Source organism: Aspergillus tanneri, assembly GCF_003426965.1.
Source record: "Aspergillus tanneri strain NIH1004 chromosome Unknown AapTan_1_pilon_pilon_pilon, whole genome shotgun sequence".
Classification (NCBI taxonomy): domain Eukaryota; kingdom Fungi; phylum Ascomycota; class Eurotiomycetes; order Eurotiales; family Aspergillaceae; genus Aspergillus; species Aspergillus tanneri.
The window spans coordinates 589,301-610,994 of NW_022984628.1; the positions used below are offsets into that span (position 1 = coordinate 589,301).

Here is a 21,694-nt window from a genome sequence, read left to right on the forward strand (position 1 = left end):
GACATATATTCCTGTCATTTTAGTCTGCCGGTAGATGCCTATGAGTTGATGCATTAACTTTAGAACGAGGGATTAGAAAACGCATGCTATGTTGTCAACATTGAAACAAGTGATGTAATAGAGCATACAGAACTCTTCCAAAAATGCACATGCAATTGTGGAATAGGCTTATAGAGTTTGAATGCAGTAACTTTGTACGGTAATGTAGCTCAAATCTCGGTTCATGTAGGTTAAGGTCTAGCAGTGGATACTAAACATGTTGCGTGAATGCCCAATTTATATTTCCTGCTTGATATCACATATCCAGCCGAGGACTTCCAAGTTATATCAAGGATTCAACGGGTTTACCACTACGGACGTCAACCCCCTGTGAAGCTATTTTAAGATGCCGACCTGTTACTGTCAGCTCATGGTCTTCTTATGCGCATACCCAACGTCACGAGCCTTGAGAAGCAAATCTATAATTACACCACCGGGTCAAAATGTGATACCACACCTTACCAGCCTGGAGCTGCCAGATATTGTTATTAGTGTTAGCCACATACGAGATAAATTGAATTGATTCTCTGCACATTTTCTCCTAATAATTATGAACAGTTAGGAATGCTATATAATTTCTTCTACGTGAATAAGCACTGTATCCATGAATGACTGCCTGTCGTCTGGGAGACAACCTCAGCCTATGGAACATAGATATTCTCGTGCACCATTCCGAACATTGTCTAATCGGCCAATGCAGCAAAACCAAATGAAGTTACTTTTGACGTTCGAAGTTTAGGTTCTCGCCTTAAGTCTCAGATGGTTGAATTTAAGCTCATTCGAAGCCGGGAAGATGGATATTGTATTTAATACTCCCACACTGGTATATTGGATGGACAATACTAGCACTCCTGTACAAATACCAAGGTGGGCCTGCGGTCAGCCGACAGGTTGTTGCTTTTTTTTTTTTTTTTTTTTATTTTTCTTGGCTATATCCGCTGACTCGTTAAACTGTACAAATCTGAGGATTCAGCATGCCTCCAAACTTGGCAGTAAAAACGCCATCGTGATGCGTCTTTCAGACACTAATCTATTCAGCTCATTTGTTCTCCACCGTTGTGTTGTTTGCCTTTTTGCCTCGGTCGCATCTGTCAAAATCTAGATCATTCCCTACTATATTCAAAACAGTGGCTCTGAGATCGGCTGTAGTTTACGCTAAATTTAACACTACTGCAAGTTGCTACTACTATGTACCCCTGGTCTGCATAATAATATATAACTAACTGTGACTTTCCAAAAACGCAGTGGTGAAGCCATTTTCAGTACATTTAGAAACACTAAAATAGTATGGACACTGTATTCACTATCTAATAAATAGTAATTTTGTTACAGGTTGATGGCTACAAGACTATTATTTGTGGCTGCATAGTGTTATAGGAAACTTACAGTTATGGAGGCCAGAGGCAGTATGCTGTTGGCCAGAGGGTTTTTCCAGAAATTACTACTAATTAATTTCGGACACTGCTTTCGACATGCCTGTAGAACGTATTGGAAAAGGGTACCAAGCAAGGGGGCTCAGCAGTCTATTGCAGGAATAGTGGGAAAGATTGGCCCTTACGATGGCCTTTAAAGAAGACGATTTTCTCTACCACGGTCTTTTGATATGATTTCTAGTTCCATTTGCACATATATTCAATAATATTTGCGAGTCACATAATATTTCAAAAGCGTTGTTATTCCTGACCCCTATATTCTACCAAAAGATTAATTCACACTTTTCTGCATGGCCTAAAGAGCAGTCTTTGCATCATTGCTCGCAAGCTACCAAGGCTTAGCGGGCTCAGTTGTGGCATACCGAGTCTCAAACTCTTCTGATATCTTAATCAACAATGATGCAACATACAGCCTCTGAGAATATCGACCAGGATTTGCAAAAAACTACGGTTGGCAAACCACTCAAGACAGGCCGGCTAGAACCCCATCTATCGGCATCTCCCGAGGTAAGGAAACAGAAGAGCGAGTCCAGTTTGTGGCCTAATAGTGGACAATCATGGCAGGAAGGGGGTGTACAGAGCCTCGCTCAGGTTATCAAAGCACAGTCGACATGCGAGATGTTATCGTCTCTACCTGAGTCTCAGGACCAAGCCCACCTCAACCCGAACAGCTCCAAATTCCGTGCCAAAGACTGGGCGAGGGAATTTTACAATCTTAGATTCCAAGGAGGAGATAAGCCTCTGAAGGCAGGGATCGCTTTTAGGAATCTTAATGTGTGTGGCTACGGGACACCTACGGATTACCAAATGAGTGTTGGAAACGCAGCGTTGAAGATGGTTGGGATGGCAGCGGAGCTGTTCGGCATAAGACGGAAGCAGCGAGTCGACATTCTACGCGACATCGATGGACTATTGTTACCTGGTGAACAACTCTGTGTATTGGGCCCTCCTGGATCAGGATGCTCTACGCTCTTGAAGACCATTGCCGGCGATATCTTGGGGCTCGAAGTGCAACCAGGATCCTACATCAACTATCAAGGTATCACTCCAAAGCAGATGAGCAGCGCCTTCCGCGGGGAAGCCATCTACACCGCTGAAGTGGACTGCCATTTTCCATCACTCTCCGTGGGGGACACACTCTACTTCGCAGCACTCGCCCGAGTTCCTCGCAAGATCCCTGGTAGACTCAGTCGCGAGCTTTATGCTACCCACCTACGCGATGTCACCATGGCTATGTTTGGAATCGGCCATACGAAAAATACTCGAGTGGGAAACGATTTTGTACGTGGTGTTAGCGGAGGTGAAAGGAAGCGAGTGACGATCGCCGAGGCGGCTCTGAGCTATGCACCATTACAGTGCTGGGACAATAGTACACGAGGTCTGGATAGTGCCAACGCGATCGAATTTTGCAAGACACTGCGGATGCAGAGTGATGTGTTCGGTATAGCGTCCTGCGTGGCGATTTACCAGTCGCCCCAGGCAGCTTATGAAGTAGGTGGTTAACCTAAGTGACAAGGCATCTGGTGCTGGTGTCTAATAGCTTGCATACAGGTTTTTGACAAAGTGACGGTACTATACGAAGGGAGACAAATCTACTTCGGAAGAGCATGCGATGCAAAAACCTACTTTGAAAACCTTGGGTTCGAGTGTCCAGAATCTCAGACTACTCCCGATTTCCTTACTTCGATGACAAGTGCCACAGAGCGGGTGATTAGACCGGGTTTTACTAGCCTCGCGCCACGAACAGCAGACGAGTTTGCCCAGAGATGGAAGGACAGTTCTGAGCGCAAACAGCTCCTGAACCAAATTCAGCAATATAGCCAGGAACATCCCTTTGGGGGAGCCGACCTTCAACAATTTTCAGACGCTAGAAAATCAGACAAGTCCACCAAGCAGCGTGGAGGCTCGCCTTATACATTATCATACTGGTCACAGATTCAGTTGTGCATGATGAGGGAAATAACGCGAATCAAAAATGAACTTGGCGTCCCAATCTATATGCTGGTAAACAACATAGTCATGTTCTTGGTGATTGGAAGCTTGTTTTATAACCTTTCTCCATCCACCTCGTCCTTTTTTGGGCGTGGAGCTACAATGTTTATGGTTGTCATCCTCAATGCCTTGGGAACTATGCTCGAGATCATTAGCCTCTACGGAAAACGCCAGATCATAGAGAAGCATAAACGCTATGCACTCTATCATCCTAGTGCTGATTCTATTGCGTCAATGATCATGGATCTACCGTATAAAATTGTGGGTGCCATTGTGCTAAACATTGTGCTTTATTTCATGACAAATCTTCGCCGCGAGCCCGGTGCCTTCTTCTTTTTCCTCCTCATCGTTTTTACAGCACAGTTAACAATGTCAATGTTTTTCCGGCTCCTTGCATCATTGACAAAGACTCTTGAGCAAGCAATGACTCCAACAACGGTCGTCAATCTTGGACTCGTTATGTACGCTGGGTTTGCAATTCCTAGCTCATATATGCTTGGCTGGTCACACTGGATCCGGTATATTAACCCTGTGTACTATGCATTTGAAGCCCTTATGGTCAATGAATTTCATGGCCGAGACTTTGCATGCTCGAGTTTCGTACCATCAGGACCTGGCTATGACGCGGTGTCCGCGGAGCAGCGCGTTTGCTCGATAATGGGCTCGGTACCGGGCTCCAGCACCGTTAACGGTGACGCCTTTATAACTCAGTCCTACGGATACTCTTATAGCTTCCGCTGGGCGGATTTCGGCATCCTGGTTGGCTTTTGCGTTTTCCTCTGCCTCTGCCACTTGATGGCGTCGGAGCTTGTTGCCGCTCAGAGATCTAAGGGCGAAATACTTGTCTTTCGTCGTGGCAAGATACACCAAAAAAGGGTCAAGCAGCAGCAAGTTGATGATGAGCAGCCATATGCAGGAGTTTCCTCCAGCGAGATGACAAGTTCCATTCTTTCTCCCCAGGGTGTGGAGCAGCAGGATTCTATTTTTCATTGGGAGAATGTTTGCTACGATATTACAGTCCAAGGAGAAAATCGAAGACTGCTAGATCACGTTGATGGATGGGTCAAGCCAGGCACTTTGACGGCTCTAATGGTGAGTTCTTGGTCCCGGTTTGCCATACGTTAATGTACGCTCATGCATTGGTGGAAAACTAGGGTGTTTCTGGTGCTGGGAAAACAACACTTTTGGACGTTCTCGCTAACCGCACCACGATGGGTGTCATCACGGGGAGTATGCTCGTGGACGGTCATCCTCGAGATAACTCATTCCAGCGCAAAACTGGATATGTGAAGCAGCAAGATCTTCATCTGCAGACCTCCACCGTTCGCGAAGCCCTCGAGTTTAGTGCTTTGCTCCGACAGCCAAAGCATTTCACAAGGCAGCAGAAATTGGACTACGTCGAGACGGTCATCAGGCTCTTGTGCATGGAAGAATATGCAGATGCAATTGTCGGAGTCGCCGGATCAGGACTAAACGTCGAACAGAGAAAGCGTCTCACAATCGGAGTGGAGCTTGTCGCACGCCCCAAGTTGTTAATCTTCTTGGACGAACCCACTTCCGGTCTTGACAGCCAGACGTCTTGGTCTATCTGCAACCTCATGGAAACATTGACGAATAATGGGCAAGCAATTCTGTGCACAATCCACCAACCGTCAGCAATTCTTTTTCAGCGTTTCGACCGACTCCTGCTCCTCGCTCCAGGTGGTAAGACAGTCTACTTTGGAGAAATTGGTAAACACTCTCACATGTTGATGGACTATTTGGTTCGAAATGGCGGTCCTGCCTGTCCCGCAGGAACTAATCCTGCCGAGCACATGTTGACCGTGACCGGTGCTGCACCTGGGTCTCAAACGGAAATTGATTGGCCGAACGTCTGGCGCAACAGTCCGGAATACCAAGCAGTTCGCGACCATCTTACGAAGCTCAAACAACCGGTTGAAAAACCATTCACGGCACCCCCCACAAGTGACCGCTCTAACGACACCGAGTTTGCTGCCCCGTTCACGACCCAGTTTTTTATTGTCTCGAAGCGTGTGTTCCAGCACCTCTGGCGTAGTCCATCCTACATTTATTCAAAGATGTTTCTTTGTCTAGCCAGTGTAAATTACTGTTGCCATTCCTTAGCGGTATTTCATCAAAAGTACTGACCCAATCCATAGGCATTGTTCATCGGATTCTCCTTCTTTAATGGTGCAAATACTCAACAGGGGTTGCAAGACCAGATGCTTGGGGTGTTTATGTTTATCATCATCTTTGTCCAGCTTGTCATGCAGATTATTCCAGCCTATGTGAGCCAGCGGACGTTGTATGAATCGCGGGAATGTCAGTCCAAAACGTACGCTTGGCAGATTTTCCTTCTCTCGAGCATCCTCTCCGAACTTATGTGGAATTCGGTAAGTTTCCTTTAACTCAGGTGGATCAAGTATGAAACGAGCTAATGTATTGGGTGTGTTAGTTGATGGCCGTATTGTGCTTTGTTGCTTGGTACTACCCCATGGGTGTTTGGCGAAACGCATTGTATACGAATGCGCTCCACTCCCGGAGTGCTCTTGTCATTCTTACTCTCTGGGCTGGTTTCCTCTGGAGCAGCTCCCTGGGCCATCTCGTCATATCAGGATTTGACTTCGCGGAAATGGCATCGGGTCTCTGCAACTTCCTGATGCTCATGTGCATGTACTTCTGCGGAATTATCGCCAGACCAGACTCTTTCCCCAGGTTCTGGATATTCATGTACCGCGTGAGCCCCATGACCTATCTCGCCTCCGCGTTCCTATCTGCCACCCTCTCGGACGCCCCGATGCACTGCAGCGAAACCGAAGTCCTGTCATTTATGAGCCCGAAGAATCAGTCTTGTGAGGATTACATGGCCCCCTACATCGCAAGCAGCGGCGGCGTCCTTCTGAATCCGAACACCAATGAGAATGGTGGGGAGACATGCCGTTATTGCCCGGTGGACAACACCAATCAATTTCTCAGCAGCATGGGTATTGATCCATCTACCCGTTGGAGGGATTTTGGCCTATTATGGGTTTTCTTTGCATTCAATATCTGCGCAACCATCCTCTCATACTGGTTTTTCCGCGTGCCTAAGAAAGGAAAGCACTAAGCGCACAATCGGCTTTAATATCTTAATTTCGGTGGCTGCTCTTGACGAGCGGCCACAGCGAAACTGTGTACCACAGCCAATAGTGTTTGCCTTATATCCAACCTCTCTTTGTTTGACTACCTAATCTGTTGTTCTTTTATTTTTCATTTATTTTTCCCCTAAGCGAAGGTGGGTGCCATAATAATAGATTGATAGAATTAATTCAATTGAAAAGTTAAATTAAAACCATTCGTAGCTGCCCGCTATTTAGGAAGACGATGACGACGACGACCACGGCATACTGGGGGAATGGAGCGACCAACCACAAGACCCATGGGGATGTCGATACTTATATGTTCAATCTTGATCAGACGACCAGCCAACTCCTGCTAGACAGGGCGAATGACGCGTTGATTACGCAACCCATGGAGATTATCCAGGCTGCCGTGTTGCACTCCCTCGTCCAACAGTTCCCGGACCAGCCAGCCCCCGTTGTCTTCTCTGAAAAGCCATGGCCGTGAGCCTTAGGACACTACGATGGATCTCACGAGCCCTGCGGGAGGTGGCCACCTAGTTGTCTATGATGCGAGGCTGTTATCGCACCATCTATGATTTCCCGCTATTGCCTCCTCTCGGCTCAGACCAACTGGATCTATTTCTGGCGGATTTAGCCCCCAGGCTTGACACGCAGGTGGTAGAGGACATCTATCTGAGAGCTCTGGTCTAGCAAGGTATTCTCATGAGCCAGACACGCAACCCGGAGCATTACCAACTGGTACTGAATTGCCCTAGTGGCGGCTGGGTGATTGCTGAACCATGTTGGAAACCGCACTTATCGAGAAACGGCATGGAAAAGCAATACACGCAGCGTGGCATGTTGTCTACGGGGGCTATTTCTGGCTATCCTCATCCACTGCGAACTGCGAGGGTTGGGCTGCATGGAACAGTACATAATTAGAGAGACGATTTATCCCACCATTAGTTTAGCTCACTACTTATCCTGAAAATAGTAAAGTAGGATAATTCAAGGTGTCTCTGATTGTATTTCTATCGGCTCAAAATAGCAATATCTTTTCATTCAATATCTGCGGAAGGCTCTCCTTATAACAGGTCTTTCTGCACGTATATTGTGCTCCCTTTCCTGCGGCGCTCGGTTTTATTAAGACAGCTATCATACTTTCCACCCTTGTCACATTTAAGCCATATTGTCTTGATAACACCTACTTTTGTTCGTTTTGAACGCCGTTTTACAACTGTTGTGGAATTCAGGGTGTTGTGGAACTCAGGGGAAGTGGTGCGCAGGGAGCTATTCTATCAGCTACAGGCCAACTAGCCTAACTAGGAAGTAGATGTCCTTCTGTGGAAACACCAGGAATCACAGTATCTCAACCAACTGAGTCTCTTGCATTCCTATCTAGGTGCTCAACTAATTATCTAAAGGATTCAGGGGTTGAATCGATCGTCAGATACTCCGCACCGCCAAGTCGGGCGGATTATAGTGTTTCCGTAACAGCTTGGATGCTTCATCCAGGATGCTTAATCGCATAGGATCTGTATAGCCCTATTTGATGTGGAAGATTTTGGACCAGAAATCTGGATTCATGCACTGTAAGGCAGGTAGTATCTCTTTCTGTAGTCGAATACTGGCGCCCCTGGACATACAGTATGGTAAAGGGTTCGGTTATGGGAACATCTCGGGAGCTGTGTGGGGGAAAATTTATTGCTACAGGATCAGGCGGTCGCCCTGGGAATAGGGTGCGTGGTTAAGTTGCTAGAGGTCGTGCTCGCGGGCGACGCGTCAACGGTCGGGCTGGTGCTGCTGTTTCTAGCCTCATATGCGTCCGAAGGAGGCAGCTCTGGACTAAATAGAAATCCACATGTATGGCGCTGAGAAAGAGTCAAGGTAAATCACGTAGAAGCCAAACATGTCCACTACTGTAATAAATGCTCTAATTCTCATTGATGTAAAAAGAACGCCTCAAGAAAGTGCAGGGTGTTTTTGATTCAAGCAGAACCTGTTGGGACACATGGTTAGATTTCCTCAAATCTTCGCCTGACGAGGAGCTTGGTGGCAGCATCACTCAGTACAAAGAAGCCCGATTTCATGGAGTCAGGCTTATGCCCCCCTGGTAATCTGAAATCATATTTAATGAGAATATGACAGAGAAAGATCTTGACCACATGTCCTGCCAAAAATCTACCAGGACAAGCATGGACACCATGCCCGAATCCCATTGAATGTGTACTAGTCGCAACAAACTGGCTACAGTTCTCTTGGCCAGGGACTGTCCTCATTTTCAGAAATCTATATCCATCAAACCTCTCGGGCTCATGGTAGACAGAAGGGTCCTTCGTCGCACTTGTGGATACGCAAACCCTTGTTCCTTTGGGTAGCTTGAGACCATTTGAGAGTGTGATACTCTTCACGACGCGGCGGCCCATTGTTGCTGCCCTTCTATAAGCAAGCTTGTCATACGGCTAGGGGTTATGTAGACTTACCTAGCAAGGGAGGTCTCATTCTCTGAGACTCTTTCATCACACTATCCAGCAACTTCAGCTGGGATATGGCTTTCTTAGTCATTCCACCTTTGCCAATAATGGAAATTATCTCATGGCGGAGTGCTGGGACTAAATCCGGGTTCTCACAAAGGTCAGTAAGAAGATTGGTAAAAAAGTCAGCAGTTGTCTGAGTCGCCACGAACGATAGTGAAAGTTGTGCTGAGACTGGATCGCACGATGAGCCCGCTGCAACTTCCTGAAACCAGGCTATTGCATCATCCTGCTGCTGACCGACTGATTCTCTTTCTTCAAGAACTGGGGTAAGCAGATGTCGAGCGGCGCTTATATAGTCCTGAGTCTCTCGACACGTGGGTAGCACCAGTTGAAGTAAAGGGTGCAAGAATTTAGGGAAAAGATGCAGAGTCAAAAGAGTTGCCAGTGCGCTAGAAGAATAGGCAGCAGTTGTGTTAATCCATTGCTTATTGCGGCAGAGTTTCTGACCAGTAAATGCTCGAGAAGACACCTGAGAAATCATCTGCAGTGAGCTTTGTGCTAGATCAATCTCATGAAAATCTTCCAATTCCTATTAGCAGACTCGGTAGGCTGAATAAGAAGGGAAGACAAGGTCTACCAGGTCTATCGGTCCAATGACTTCTAACCGTTAAATCGATTTCTTCTAACATGGGCCCTGTCAATGTATCTGTGGAGCATGGTTAAATGCTTCTGATTCAGTGGGTGAGCTTCTAATCTGTATCGTACTTAATGCTCTCGTGATCCTCAGCATAAGCTTAGCAATTACTTTCTCATCCAGGGAGCCTCCAGTGAGTGGAGCAAGACAAGGTACATGACCGAGCATGTCCTAGTTTCCAGTTAACATCTTGATGGAGCTAGTTAATGCAGTTGACTCTATTGAAACGATGCTCACCTCTTTATTAGCTTCTCGAGCATCTAGTCTGTCGTCATTCCGCATTTCCTCGGCGAATCGAGGAGGTAATACGAGCTTTTCTCCAGTGTTTGACATGATCCTGAAGCCTGAAGGTGACTAAGTTGTATTAGCTACGGCTCCATGGCTAATTAACAAACACGGTACACCTTTTTAAAGCCCTCTTCGAGTAGCTCCTCTCCATGGCTCAGAAACTTGAGTTTCGCCTTATATGTAAAAATCCCAAGCACCTTATCCCCATTGACTAATGGCAAGTGGCTGATCGAGGTTGGCCTGAATGCCCAAAGGGTGTATGCTGCTAGACAAAATGTCCCGATCAGAACAAAATATACGCTGTATGATAGATTATATTGAACATTTAATATCATTTTGTGTGCGGGGTGAATACGTTCCCAGTGAGGTTGTTTTTCCGTAGTTGGTCTGCTTTATATTCTCAGTGCTGCATAGATATGAGTGTATACAGTATTCAGCAGTAGCACTCGCGGATGAAGCGTACCTGCTTCGATACATATTATTGATGCCACTGGTCTCCTAGGATTTTGACGTTGTAGACCTAGTAATTGGCAGGCGAGCCGGACACGTCAGCAAGCCCGACACGTCATTAAAGGTCTCAAGTGCAGACGACAGGTCAGGTGAACGGTCACCAGGGTGCCAACCGGTGTTGGAATTACTGGGTAATTCAACTGGATAGCTTAACGTTGTGTATGGTATCCTGTGGTCTTCCCCTCTTCTCGAGAACGATCCCCTTTTCATCAAATTCTGATTCTATGATGCCTAGTCTTACGACTAGCTCAGTTTTGATAACCGGCTACCTGACTGTCCTGACATTTTAAATACCAGTACAACAACAGGGCACAGGTCAGTCACAGGTGGGGCGACCTCGCACAAATAGCTTAACGGCTTTTGGAGGTCACAAACTTCCTGGATTTCATTCTCATTTATTCTTCTTTGTAACAACAACTGCTTTTGAACCACTTTCCAACTACTTAGGGTAATATAACATAGTATTAATCTAGTTAAAAAATAGAATATTATTAATTACTTACTAACTACTTTATAAGTGTAGCGAACCTACGGTAGGTCAGAAGAATTGGCATCAGAATAGAGGAACTGAGTAAGCTGGAATTGGATGAGCGACTCACTTATCACAGAATAGCTAGATAATTATGCCAGGGGCTGAACCCGTAGAACCAATAGGATAGGTTAGATAGGTTATGTACGATAAGGAATCGTTGAAGGGAAGAATGAGGAAAATGAGCAGTAAACAAACATGGTGAAAAGTCACGTGATATGGATTGTGTGTTGGAAGTAGAGATGTAAAAAAAACCTTCAAATTTTGAAATTTCAAGCCAAAGTTGAAATTTTTTGAAAAATCTTTTATATTTCTGAAAGATTTTTAACCACGTGATTATATCAAAATATTTTCCCCAGACAAAGGCCTCCTTACTTTATTTTAATGTTGTCGACCAAAGTGGGCCAATATTACCCATTATTCAGCATCCGCTCGGTCCGACTTTATTCCTTTGTTTTCACCTTTTTCATCCAGCTCTCCCAGATAGATTCAGATAGTTAGAGACCTTAGAGACCTCAATTCTTCAATGCATATCCATATTCTTATATAATCGGTGATACTAGCTCATACGCGTATTCAGCTGACCGACAGTTATGAGCCCGGTTAGGCACCCTGAATAGGAAACCTTGAAGCTATTCAGACCTTTCCCTGCGCTGTCCCACTGAATTCCAACGCACGCGGTATTCCACCGATCGAACCCTTGAACCGGAATCGATTCGTTTAAACACACGAAAGCAATACCTTTCCATACACCCTGGAAACGGCCAATCACATTGAACCAGTCAAAATAAGTAATAAAGCGCCCACAAAGGTCTCCATTATCCTAAAATCACAGGATGATTGGCGCGCTTGGTATAGCCTCATCCAGAGCCAAGCAAAAGCTCGAGACGTGTGGGATTACATTAATCCTAGCACACCGGAAGACCAATTACCCAGACTTCCGAACAACCCAGTCATCCCAGATATGCCGAACGATCCAGATTACTTTGATTTTTAGAAGATGCGAATGCAGCTATACACTGCCCAAAAAAAAATTAATATAATCGAGTCAAACAAGGGATTGCAGCTGTCTATAAAACTATTCAAAGCTTTGTTTCAACTCTACTAGTGCATCACCTTTATAAGGATTTAACCTACCAGATCCTTAGATCACTAAAGAAACAGCTTGAACCAACGAAGAGACAAACCGCCCAGTCTATCTTTGCAAAATATAAGAAGGCACGGGATACACCGGTTAATAACACCAATTTGGACCAATGGCTTGCATTATTTAAATCAGCTTATCACAAATGCCAATCTGCGGATCTACCAGAAGCCAAAGGAGATCATGCTGTACAGGATTTTCTTGATGCAATTGCAAAACACTCACCAGCTTGGGCCGAACGTCACGTTGATGTCCTCTATAAGGATGAATCCATTAAATTACCGGAGATTTTAAGCGAATTTCGAGCATATATTGCAAGGACTACGCAGATCAGACAGTCTTCCAAGCTTGAAGCTGCTTATGCAACTCTAAAGGGCCAAACAGATCAGTCAAAGGAATCAGATACCAAGAAATCTGATAAGAATACAAGCTCAAATCAGCCCCGGAAACCTTGTATATGTGGACGGATCCACTTCTTCCACCGATGCTTCTACCTTAATGAAGCACTTCGACCATCAGGATGGCAGCCAAATCCAACAATCCAAGCCAAATTTAATGAAATCATGCAGAATCCTTTAAGTCTAAAGCATCAGCAAATCAAACGCGCAATCGAAAAAGCCCAAAAGGATCAAAAACCAGACAGTCAAACTGATGCACACCATGTCATGGCAGTTCAAACCAACGAACACCATGTCATGGCGGTAATCCCAGCCAGCTTTGCAACAGAATTATCCTATCGATTAAAAGACAGTACCATTCTGGACTCAGGTGCATCTATCCATGTTTGTAATAATAAATCACGGTTTACCTTATTTAATCCCACGTATGAAGGAATCCTTCGAGCAGGAGATTTAACCATGGCAATTCAAGGCCTAGGGACAGTCACCATCTTCCCTAACAAGGCAAACTTAATTAGTCTCTAAAAGGTTGCATATGTCCCAGGATTCCATACCAATATTCTATCTGCTCGCTGCATGAAAGAAGCGGGATATACATGGGATTTTAACAACGACCGAATCTGCAGGAAGAGTGACCGAATGGAAATCTGCAAACTAAAGACAGTTCAAGATCTATGGGTAGTCGAAGATAATCAGCCATCTGAACAAGCCTTTGCACTGAAATCATTGAAAAAGTCTAAAAACCCCTAGTTCTGGATGGAGATGCACACACATGGCACCGCCGACTGGGACATCTAAACCATGAAGCAATTCAGCACTTGCCAGAGGTAACAACAGGAATGCAAATTAACCAATTAAAAGGCTTTAATCAGAAATGCCAGACTTGCTTAATCTCCCATGCACCACGCCAAATCTCTCGACGACCATCGAAGAAAGCGACCAAGCCTTTCGAATATGTCCACTTTGACCTTATCCAGTTAAGACCTGCATACAATGGACATTAATGGTGTTGCCACTTCTATGATGAATTTACACACATGCACTTTGCGTACACTTTTCAACGCAAGAATGGGATTCAAGGTGCAATTGACTACTTTACCAATCTAGTTAAGAACCAATGGAACACTTCAGTCAAGATCTATCGATCAGATAATGAGCAAACATTAGGCCATGACTTCGACAGCCCTAACCAGCCAGAACGGGATCATCCATCAAACCTCTGTACGCGGTCAACCTGAACAGAACAGCCGAGGAGAACGTTCTGGGGGATGATTCTCCAAAAGGCTCGACCTCTCCTAATTAATGCAAGAATACCATTGGATCTATGGCCTGAAGCAATAAACGCTGCAGTTTATATTCTTAATTGATCACTAACAAAACAATTGGAATAGAAAACCCCATTTGAAATGCTTACCGGAAAGTGTCTAAACCTTGCAAACCTCTACACCTTTGGTTGCCGCGCATATTTAAGAGATCAGGACCTTGCCAACACACAAAAAATGGCCCCTAGAGCGCTCGTTGGGTATCTAGTGGGATACAAGGCATCAAATATCTAGAAAATCTGGCAACCAAGACAGAGAAAGGTTATCGAATCCAGAGATGTTACCTTCGATGAATCTTGCATGTACAACCCATGTGAGCCATTCCTTGAAGACCTTATCCAAGAAGCTGCACCAGAGCCACCCTACCGAGGTGCTTAGAATACCAAAAATTGCAAAAGCAACCCCTACTGTTGAGATTGATGATTCCCCTGAAGGAGTAACAGTGGTTGAAGACAAGAATTATACCAATTTAACCAATCAGGCAGAACCACAAAACAAGCTTATCAAGAAGCTTATCCAGAACAGCCAGTGAAGGAAACCTTATTCCAACCTCCACCAACACCGGAGACAACACCTCCACCTGCAGACCACCCACCTGGTCTACCTGATTAGTTAGACTACCAATTGGAGCAACCAGATGACCCTCCTGCACCACCTGAAATGGAAAAACCTGATTCGCCAAGCCGAATACTCCTAGATTCATTGAATTCAGATCAATCCCACCCATTGGACTCAATCTGGGGGTGAAGCAGAACCGCAACTGCAACAAGAACCACCACCGCAACAAGAACTACCACCGCAACGACGACCAAGGAAGGAAGTTGATGAAAACAACATTATCCTAGGAAAGCGCAACAAGAAAAGCCAAATAACCCTTATCTTAAAGTATACTCGGCAACTCATTGGCTAGACAGCTTACTAAGTGCATTTGCAATAGGATTAAACCATTAGCCTTCCACCTCCATGCGCAAGATCCATCGAGACGATCTACCTTCTCCTCCAGATTCATGGAATGAAATGCTTAAACACCCACTTCGAGACTAATTTATTGCATCAGCAGCATTGGAATACAAGACAATTCAAGATAAAGGAACAGTTAGAGTGGTGGAACAATCACAGGCATCCCAAATTATTCCACTACGTTGGGTATTTGCCTACAAATTTAATAAAGATGGCTATCTCCTCAAGACAAAAGCACGCATCTGTGTACGCGGAGATCTTCAAGCTCATTCCATGCAAGAAAAGCGCGCAGCTACCCTTGCAGCCAAGACCTTTTGCTCAATATGCGCACTTATTGCAGCCTTTGACATGGAAACTACCCAGTATAATGCAGTAAATGCTTTCCTAAACGCCCTAATGGATGAAGACATCTATGTGGCAATGCCACAGGGATATGGGATCAAAGGAAAAGCATGGAAGCTTCTTCGAGCTCTCTATGGTCTTCGCAGATCACCTAGATTATGGCAGAAAGATCTATCTGCAACCCTTCAAGAATTTGGGCTTGAACCAGTCAACGAAGACCAATGCCTCTTCACAAATAACCATATTCTTCTTATAGTATACGTGGACGACATTATCATTGCAAATATGCCCAATCAGGAAGCCCGGGAGAATGCTCAAAAGCTCAAACAAGCTCTGGAAGCTTAATATGAACTCCGCAATATGGGAGAACTTAGCTGGTTCCTCGGAATTCGAGTTATTCGGGATAGAACTAACCGAAAGCTGTGGCTATGCCAAGACGCCTACATCGAGCACATGGCTACAAGATACCATCTGAATGATCTGACCACCTATCCCAAAACACCTGGGGATCCCACAACCTAGTTCCTAACCAGAAATGCTTACCAGCTAATTATCACTACAGCAAAAGATCGGCTCCTCTCTTTATACAACAGTTATTTCACGGCCGATGCCGCACGCACAGTTAATAAGCTAGCAGATTTATTCAAATCCCTCGCAAGCAATTTGGAAGCTCTAGACCGAGTATTGCATATCTCTATTTTACCCGCTTCTACGCTATTGAATTTTCTGGTTTGACCAATCAGAACCAATTTTTCTATGTGCAAGCGACGCTTCATTTGCAGACAACCTAGACCGAAAAGCACAGAGGGACTCCTTTGCAAGCTCTATGGAGGACAATAGATTGAAGCTTAAAACAACGCACAGTTACCACTTAACCACTAAGCCGAACTTCTTGCAATTCAGAAGCTGCGAAGAGTATATTCTGGTGGAAACGTCTATTAATGCAATTACTTTGACCCAGAACACTGCATCTCAATCCAATGTGAAATCGCCAAACAATCGGTTTACTCACCAAGGAAGACCCCATGTTCCGCACAAAGCTCAGACATGTGGATTTCATGGCCACTGGCTTCGCCAGGAAGTTCAAAATGGAAACATCCATGTCCAATGGGTTCCCACCGCGGAAATGCCCGCAGATGGACTGACCAAGCTCTCCCTGACCAGAAACACCAAGAGTTCATCAAGATGCTTGGTTTGGTCAACATTAAGACCGCATTCTGGCCTAAACGGCAACATTCATCATTCAACTGCAGTAATCAATCATTATCATTCAGCTATTCAACATCTGACCTCGCAGATACTGGGGGGGTGTGTCGACCAAAGTGGGCCGTTATTACCCATTATTCAGCATCCGCTCGGTCCGACTTTATTCCTTTGTTTTCACCCTTTTTCATCCAGCTCTCCCAGATAGATTCAGATAGTTAGAGACCTTAGAGACCTCAATTCTTCAATGCATATCCATATTCTTATATAATCGGTGATACTAGCTCATACGCGTATTCAGCTGACCGACAAATGTTGAATAAGAAGGAGATTCTAGTAGGAGAGAAGACAACATTCCCTTTTAGACTGCGGCAAAACCATGGACAACCGCGGATAACCAAAACCACAACCGCAAATTTGCGGTTATCCATGGATATGTAAACATTACAAACATTCTAAAACTTGTGACTTTCCTGTGGATACATAAATTGTGCACTTTTCGCAGTATTTTTGGAGTATCTAGTATGTAATAGATTACCTATGTTTTTTAATTTAAAACTTTTAAAATACACTTTTAGACCAAATTCGATTTCTTTCCTAAGTCTCTAATATTACAGCTTATCAATCTCAAATCCCTCAGGTAGCTTGGGCCTCTTCCGAACCCTCCCTGACTGCGCCTGCGTCTTCTCCTCAAATCCTTAATTAGCATATCCGGAAGTGGGAGACCATTGTGACGGCGCTGTACAACCTGACTATATAAAGCGAGAACAGTTCAAGGACGCTGTCCTTGAATCCTAGTCTTTTGCTCCTGGCGCAGCGGTTTTCTCCGTCGAATGTTCCGATTCGGAGGATCGTGACACTAACCGGGCTCATGTATTAACCAGAACAGGTGTATTGTTAAATTAAAAACAAGAGTATGTAAGCTGCATAAGTGTCACCTATATCCAGATTGGTTAAAGAAGCGAGAGTTATGCTAGTGCGTTTTCTTGCGTTATCATGGTAACCTGGTAAACCGCAAATCTGCGGTTGTGGTTGTGGTTTTCAAAGTGATATCCAAAACCGCAAATTTGCGGTTGTGGTTTGTTTTGACTATGATACCCAAAACCGCGGTTTTGCCGCAGTCTATTCCCTTTACACAACTGCGCTCTTAGAGCTGCAAGAAGGTTGTTAATTGTTTATTTCCTTATTAAACAAGGACTTAAAATAATAGTTATCCATACAACTGTCATGTACTAATCCCCCTAGTTCCTCCACTACAATATCTTGCCACCAGCTAATAAAAGAAGCGGAGCAACAGGAGTAGGGCTAGTATCCTCAATTTTATCTTCCTTATCATAATATCGCGACTCCAGAACAGACCGGCCACGGCTCCAGGTCTCTGTTAGGTTATTCTCTGCCTGGAGTTCCTGCATTTCGACCTCCTTTATACTTAGTTGTGTGCAACATTCACTAACACCCAGCTATTAATGTGCATAAAGATTAACTTATTCCATGCTTAACAGAGACTCGATTCTAGGTTACACGTGCAATTTTCTGAACTATATGTTGAACGGAATATCAGATCTATTCGTCCAGTTAAAACGTTGAAGTCGAGAGAGGACCTGGATGCCTTACGATATATGCAGATGGGAACGCATATAGGGGAGATTTTGATCCAAATCCCCGACAACCTGGCTGATAACCCAGAGGCTCTTCCCAGTGTAGTCCCCAACGCATCCATAACGTTCAGCTCAGATGTGTTATACTTGCTGCCGGGTGGCCTTGGGGATATAGGGCTGGCGGTTTCCATTTGGATGGCCTAGAAGGGAGCACGTCACTCGGTGCATCTCTCTTGTTCCGGAGAGACTGTCGACATTAGCTCATTTTGACGGGAACTCGCAACATTGGGATGTACTATATCATATGTTACGGGGGGTGTAGACAATCTCTTGAATGTCCCGGATGCAGTTACTTGCCACACGATGCTTCTGCGAGTTTTGCACCTCTCCGCAGTCTTCATGGTAGAGAACATTCTAACCGTTCTTGGCCACTTTTGACGGAGGGTAGCTGACACGCAAGACAAGCAATTCTATCAAATGGTGTATGATGAATGGACATCATCGTTGGTACCGAAAGAGAAAGGCACATGGAATCTTCATCACGCCACAAAGTAACACGAACTAGACTTTTTGTCGTTTTCGGCTCCATAGCTGGCATTTGTGGGCAACCCTGGCCATACAGACTGTGCCACTGCCCATATGTTCTTGTACAGTTTTCTCAGTATGGACAGCAAAGGGGCCTTCCCTGCACTGTGATGGCCCTAGGTGCTGTCGACGAGATAGGCTAGGTAAGCCGCAGCCTCAGCTTCTCCAGACCATGAGCACGGCGGAGGTGTGTACCTTGAAGGAGGCAGAGGCAGTACAAGGCATCAATTTTGCCATGACCCAGTCATTACAATCGTACAACTCGTTTTGTATCTCTAATTCCCATGCTTAGCACCTATCATTATTCGGCTCGGTGTGGCCAAGTTTCTATCCGACCCCATATTGCTAACACCGTGGGATCAGGACATTCGGTTCTCACCCCCGTCTGGAATCGTTTATCCACTGAGAGACTGAGGTCCTAAACAGCCAACTACGCCATTTGCTCGCCAAAGTGGAAGCACCCGTCGATCCTCAAATATGAAGAGACCACTTTCGCCATCCAAAAAAAAATGGCGCGGCTCATGACTAACCATTTACCACAGGCGGAGTCGATCGGAGAGAAGCAGCTATCTCTGGTTGAAATATATTCGTTAATGTCAATCGAGGTGAAGAACTGGGTGTGATGCACCCTGGGTCTCGAGTCCGGTTGAGATCTCAGACGCGCACACAGTAGAGGGACTGCTGCGAACCGTAATGGAGCAGCTGGGGGCTGAAAACTCATCATCCAGATCAGTGGGCGATCAGAGCACCAGCTTGTAGTGCTTTCAGAGAGCAGTACTTGTGCAAATGCTCCGTACTCAAATGAGGCATCCGTAATGTTCAGGAAGCTACTCAGTCCCTCAAGTTTGTGACAGGCATCTTTCGTCAGTCTCTTAATTCCTCCGTCCGCTCTCTATTTCTCCATTTGTCCCACTATTGAGAGTGTGATCGTTAGCAACTAGAATTTCACTCCATCAATAACGAGAAGGGTATTCTCTAGAAAGGTATACAAATTAGTGATAGCTGGTCATCCTATCGAGTCGAAAAATATCAACTTATCATGCTCTGTATATTCTGAACGTTCGATAATTTGTTTAGATGGCTTGCTAAGATGCTCAGTGACTTAGAAAGCTGCAATAATGAACATAGACTTCACTTCGATTCGTACCCGCGCGAAGCGCGAGTCCGCTGGCTCAATGTTTAATCCTGGAAAGGTCACGCCTAATAGTATTGTTCGTAGATTTATTAGTTTACACAAAAATGCTCTTACTTTTCTCATAGATTCAGAAAGTCTATAGTAGTATAATCATCATTAGTAAGTACTCTAGAGATAGAATAAGTAGAACATGTGAACACAAATTTCTAGAAAGCTTGCAGCTGAGGTGATATGGATGACAGGGAAAAAATCACTATAGGAGAGGAGTGACGTTTATTCCAAAGTCTGTCAGAAATCCGACTCCTATTTCAGTCATCTCACAGGCTATTCTAAATGTATCGAGTCGCAGGGTGTGCTGACGTGGCAATGCGAGTCAGTTGGATGGTCTTGACTAGGCAGCACGTATAGTACATATGTATGTATGCACATCCACAAAGAAAGGTAAGTAAGGGAGAGTATTCCCCAGCTCTGGTTCATCTTTACCTCCTTTCCCTCCGTTATATCCACCGATTAATAAACAGTCATGTCTGACGTTGTCTTGCTTACAGGCGCAAATCAAGGAGTGGAATATGCCATCCTCCGGGTCGCCAGTGTGCGAGAGCCTCCCGCAGTCTACATATTCTGCAGTCGTGACTTTGAGGCTGGAAACAAGGCTAAGCAGGAGCTGCAGATGGAAGGCGTCCAAGAAACGATTGATAGTATTCGACTGGATGTCACCAATGATGAGCAGATTCTATTCCTTCACACCAGGTCTACTCAAGACGGGATTTACTATAGCCTGGCGGGGATTAATCCGAAAGATGATGCGCAAGCTGTTGTTAGACTAATTTTAGACGAGGAGGGAAAGGATAGAGTGATAGTCAGTTGGGAATTGTACACGGTGAGATGAAGACTATTCCTTGGTAGTAGATATATGTATTATCGTTATCGTTGTGTTTATTGTTAGTGCATGGGCTATGCATAGTAGATGTGAAATGTTGAGACTTGGCCTCTTCTATCAGTGGATTTCCAGCCAAAATTCAAATAACGTAAACGTCCACTATCAAGCTAACTATACAAGCACGGCGATTATTCCTTGTAGGACCCGACTCGGACCTGACTCGGACGGGGCTGGGGAAGCCTATATATAGCCAACAGATTGCAGGTCGGTCCCTACCCAATTATCTACAGCGACGAACACATGTGTTAGCGATCTCATAGTAGCATGACTAACGGGTCCTGGCAATGGACCAGACTTACCAGGATCTGATGCAAGTCATCATTGGTGGGGGAATTTAGTCCTGCCATTATTACCCGCTGCCTGTAGGTAACGCGGTTTCTGGACTTTTCAACAAGGTCCCACCCGAGCAAAAATAGAAGAGTATCGGTCACTACTGCCGAAGCGCATGGGAATAAAGAATATCTAGTTATCCTACCTAGTTGAAAACCTGAGTAGCTTGTATATTATTCTACCTTACCGAGCTTCTAACTACAAACTGATTTTTGGAATCTGAATGAAGTCAATTAGTTTGTAGGGACCATGTCAGGGGCGGAACCCGTAGGACCTATACGACAGGCTATATACCAAAAGGAATCATTGAAGAAGGAAAGAAAGAAAGAGGAAAAGGACAGGTGAACAAATAAGGTGAAAAGTCTCGTCATATGGGTCATCGAGGGCTGTGAGACACTGGATGGCAGCGGTTTGCGTCGGCGAATTTGTGGAAATGTCTCTTGGTATTGCTTTCTTAGCCGGAGAACAAGGGCAGGATAGATAAAAAGTGCATTGCGTAATGCGGCCTTTTGCAGTGAATTTATGCGAATCTCAGACTATAGGATTATAGAATATAAGTCTTGCCGCCAGTCTAAAGTAAGTATATATCACCTTTCGTACAAAAAATTCTTGCTGCATGAGAGCGGTCTATCAAGACATACTGCGCGTGAGGGCCAGCCTCAACCCTGCACCCA

General features: G+C 45.0%; 4 protein-coding genes across 4 annotated transcripts; 3 read left to right on the forward strand and 1 right to left on the reverse strand.

The window, feature by feature from the left end:
* Window positions 1-1,868: 1,868 nt before the first annotated feature.
* Window positions 1,869-6,570, forward strand: ATNIH1004_002248 (uncharacterized protein; the record flags this gene model as incomplete). Its single annotated transcript, XM_033566943.1, has 6 exons — window positions 1,869-1,979; window positions 2,037-2,963; window positions 3,024-4,556; window positions 4,619-5,563; window positions 5,624-5,857; window positions 5,920-6,570. 6 exons carry the CDS (start codon window positions 1,869-1,871, stop codon window positions 6,568-6,570), a joined length of 4,401 nt encoding a protein of 1,466 aa, XP_033428938.1.
* Window positions 6,571-6,827: 257 nt separating this feature from the next.
* On the forward strand, window positions 6,828-7,507 carry ATNIH1004_002249 (uncharacterized protein; the record flags this gene model as incomplete). Its single annotated transcript, XM_033566944.1, has 2 exons — window positions 6,828-7,066; window positions 7,342-7,507. 2 exons carry the CDS (start codon window positions 6,828-6,830, stop codon window positions 7,505-7,507), a joined length of 405 nt encoding a protein of 134 aa, XP_033428939.1.
* Window positions 7,508-8,580: 1,073 nt separating this feature from the next.
* On the reverse strand, window positions 8,581-10,069 carry ATNIH1004_002250 (cytochrome P450; the record flags this gene model as incomplete). The annotated part of the gene is made up of 5 exons (XM_033566945.1): window positions 8,581-8,996; window positions 9,049-9,621; window positions 9,680-9,748; window positions 9,808-9,907; window positions 9,974-10,069. 5 exons carry the CDS (start codon window positions 10,067-10,069, stop codon window positions 8,581-8,583), a joined length of 1,254 nt encoding a protein of 417 aa, XP_033428940.1.
* Window positions 10,070-20,273: 10,204 nt separating this feature from the next.
* On the forward strand, window positions 20,274-21,028 carry ATNIH1004_002251 (uncharacterized protein; the record flags this gene model as incomplete). The annotated part of the gene is made up of 2 exons (XM_033566946.1): window positions 20,274-20,630; window positions 20,984-21,028. 2 exons carry the CDS (start codon window positions 20,274-20,276, stop codon window positions 21,026-21,028), a joined length of 402 nt encoding a protein of 133 aa, XP_033428941.1.
* Window positions 21,029-21,694: the final 666 nt, after the last annotated feature.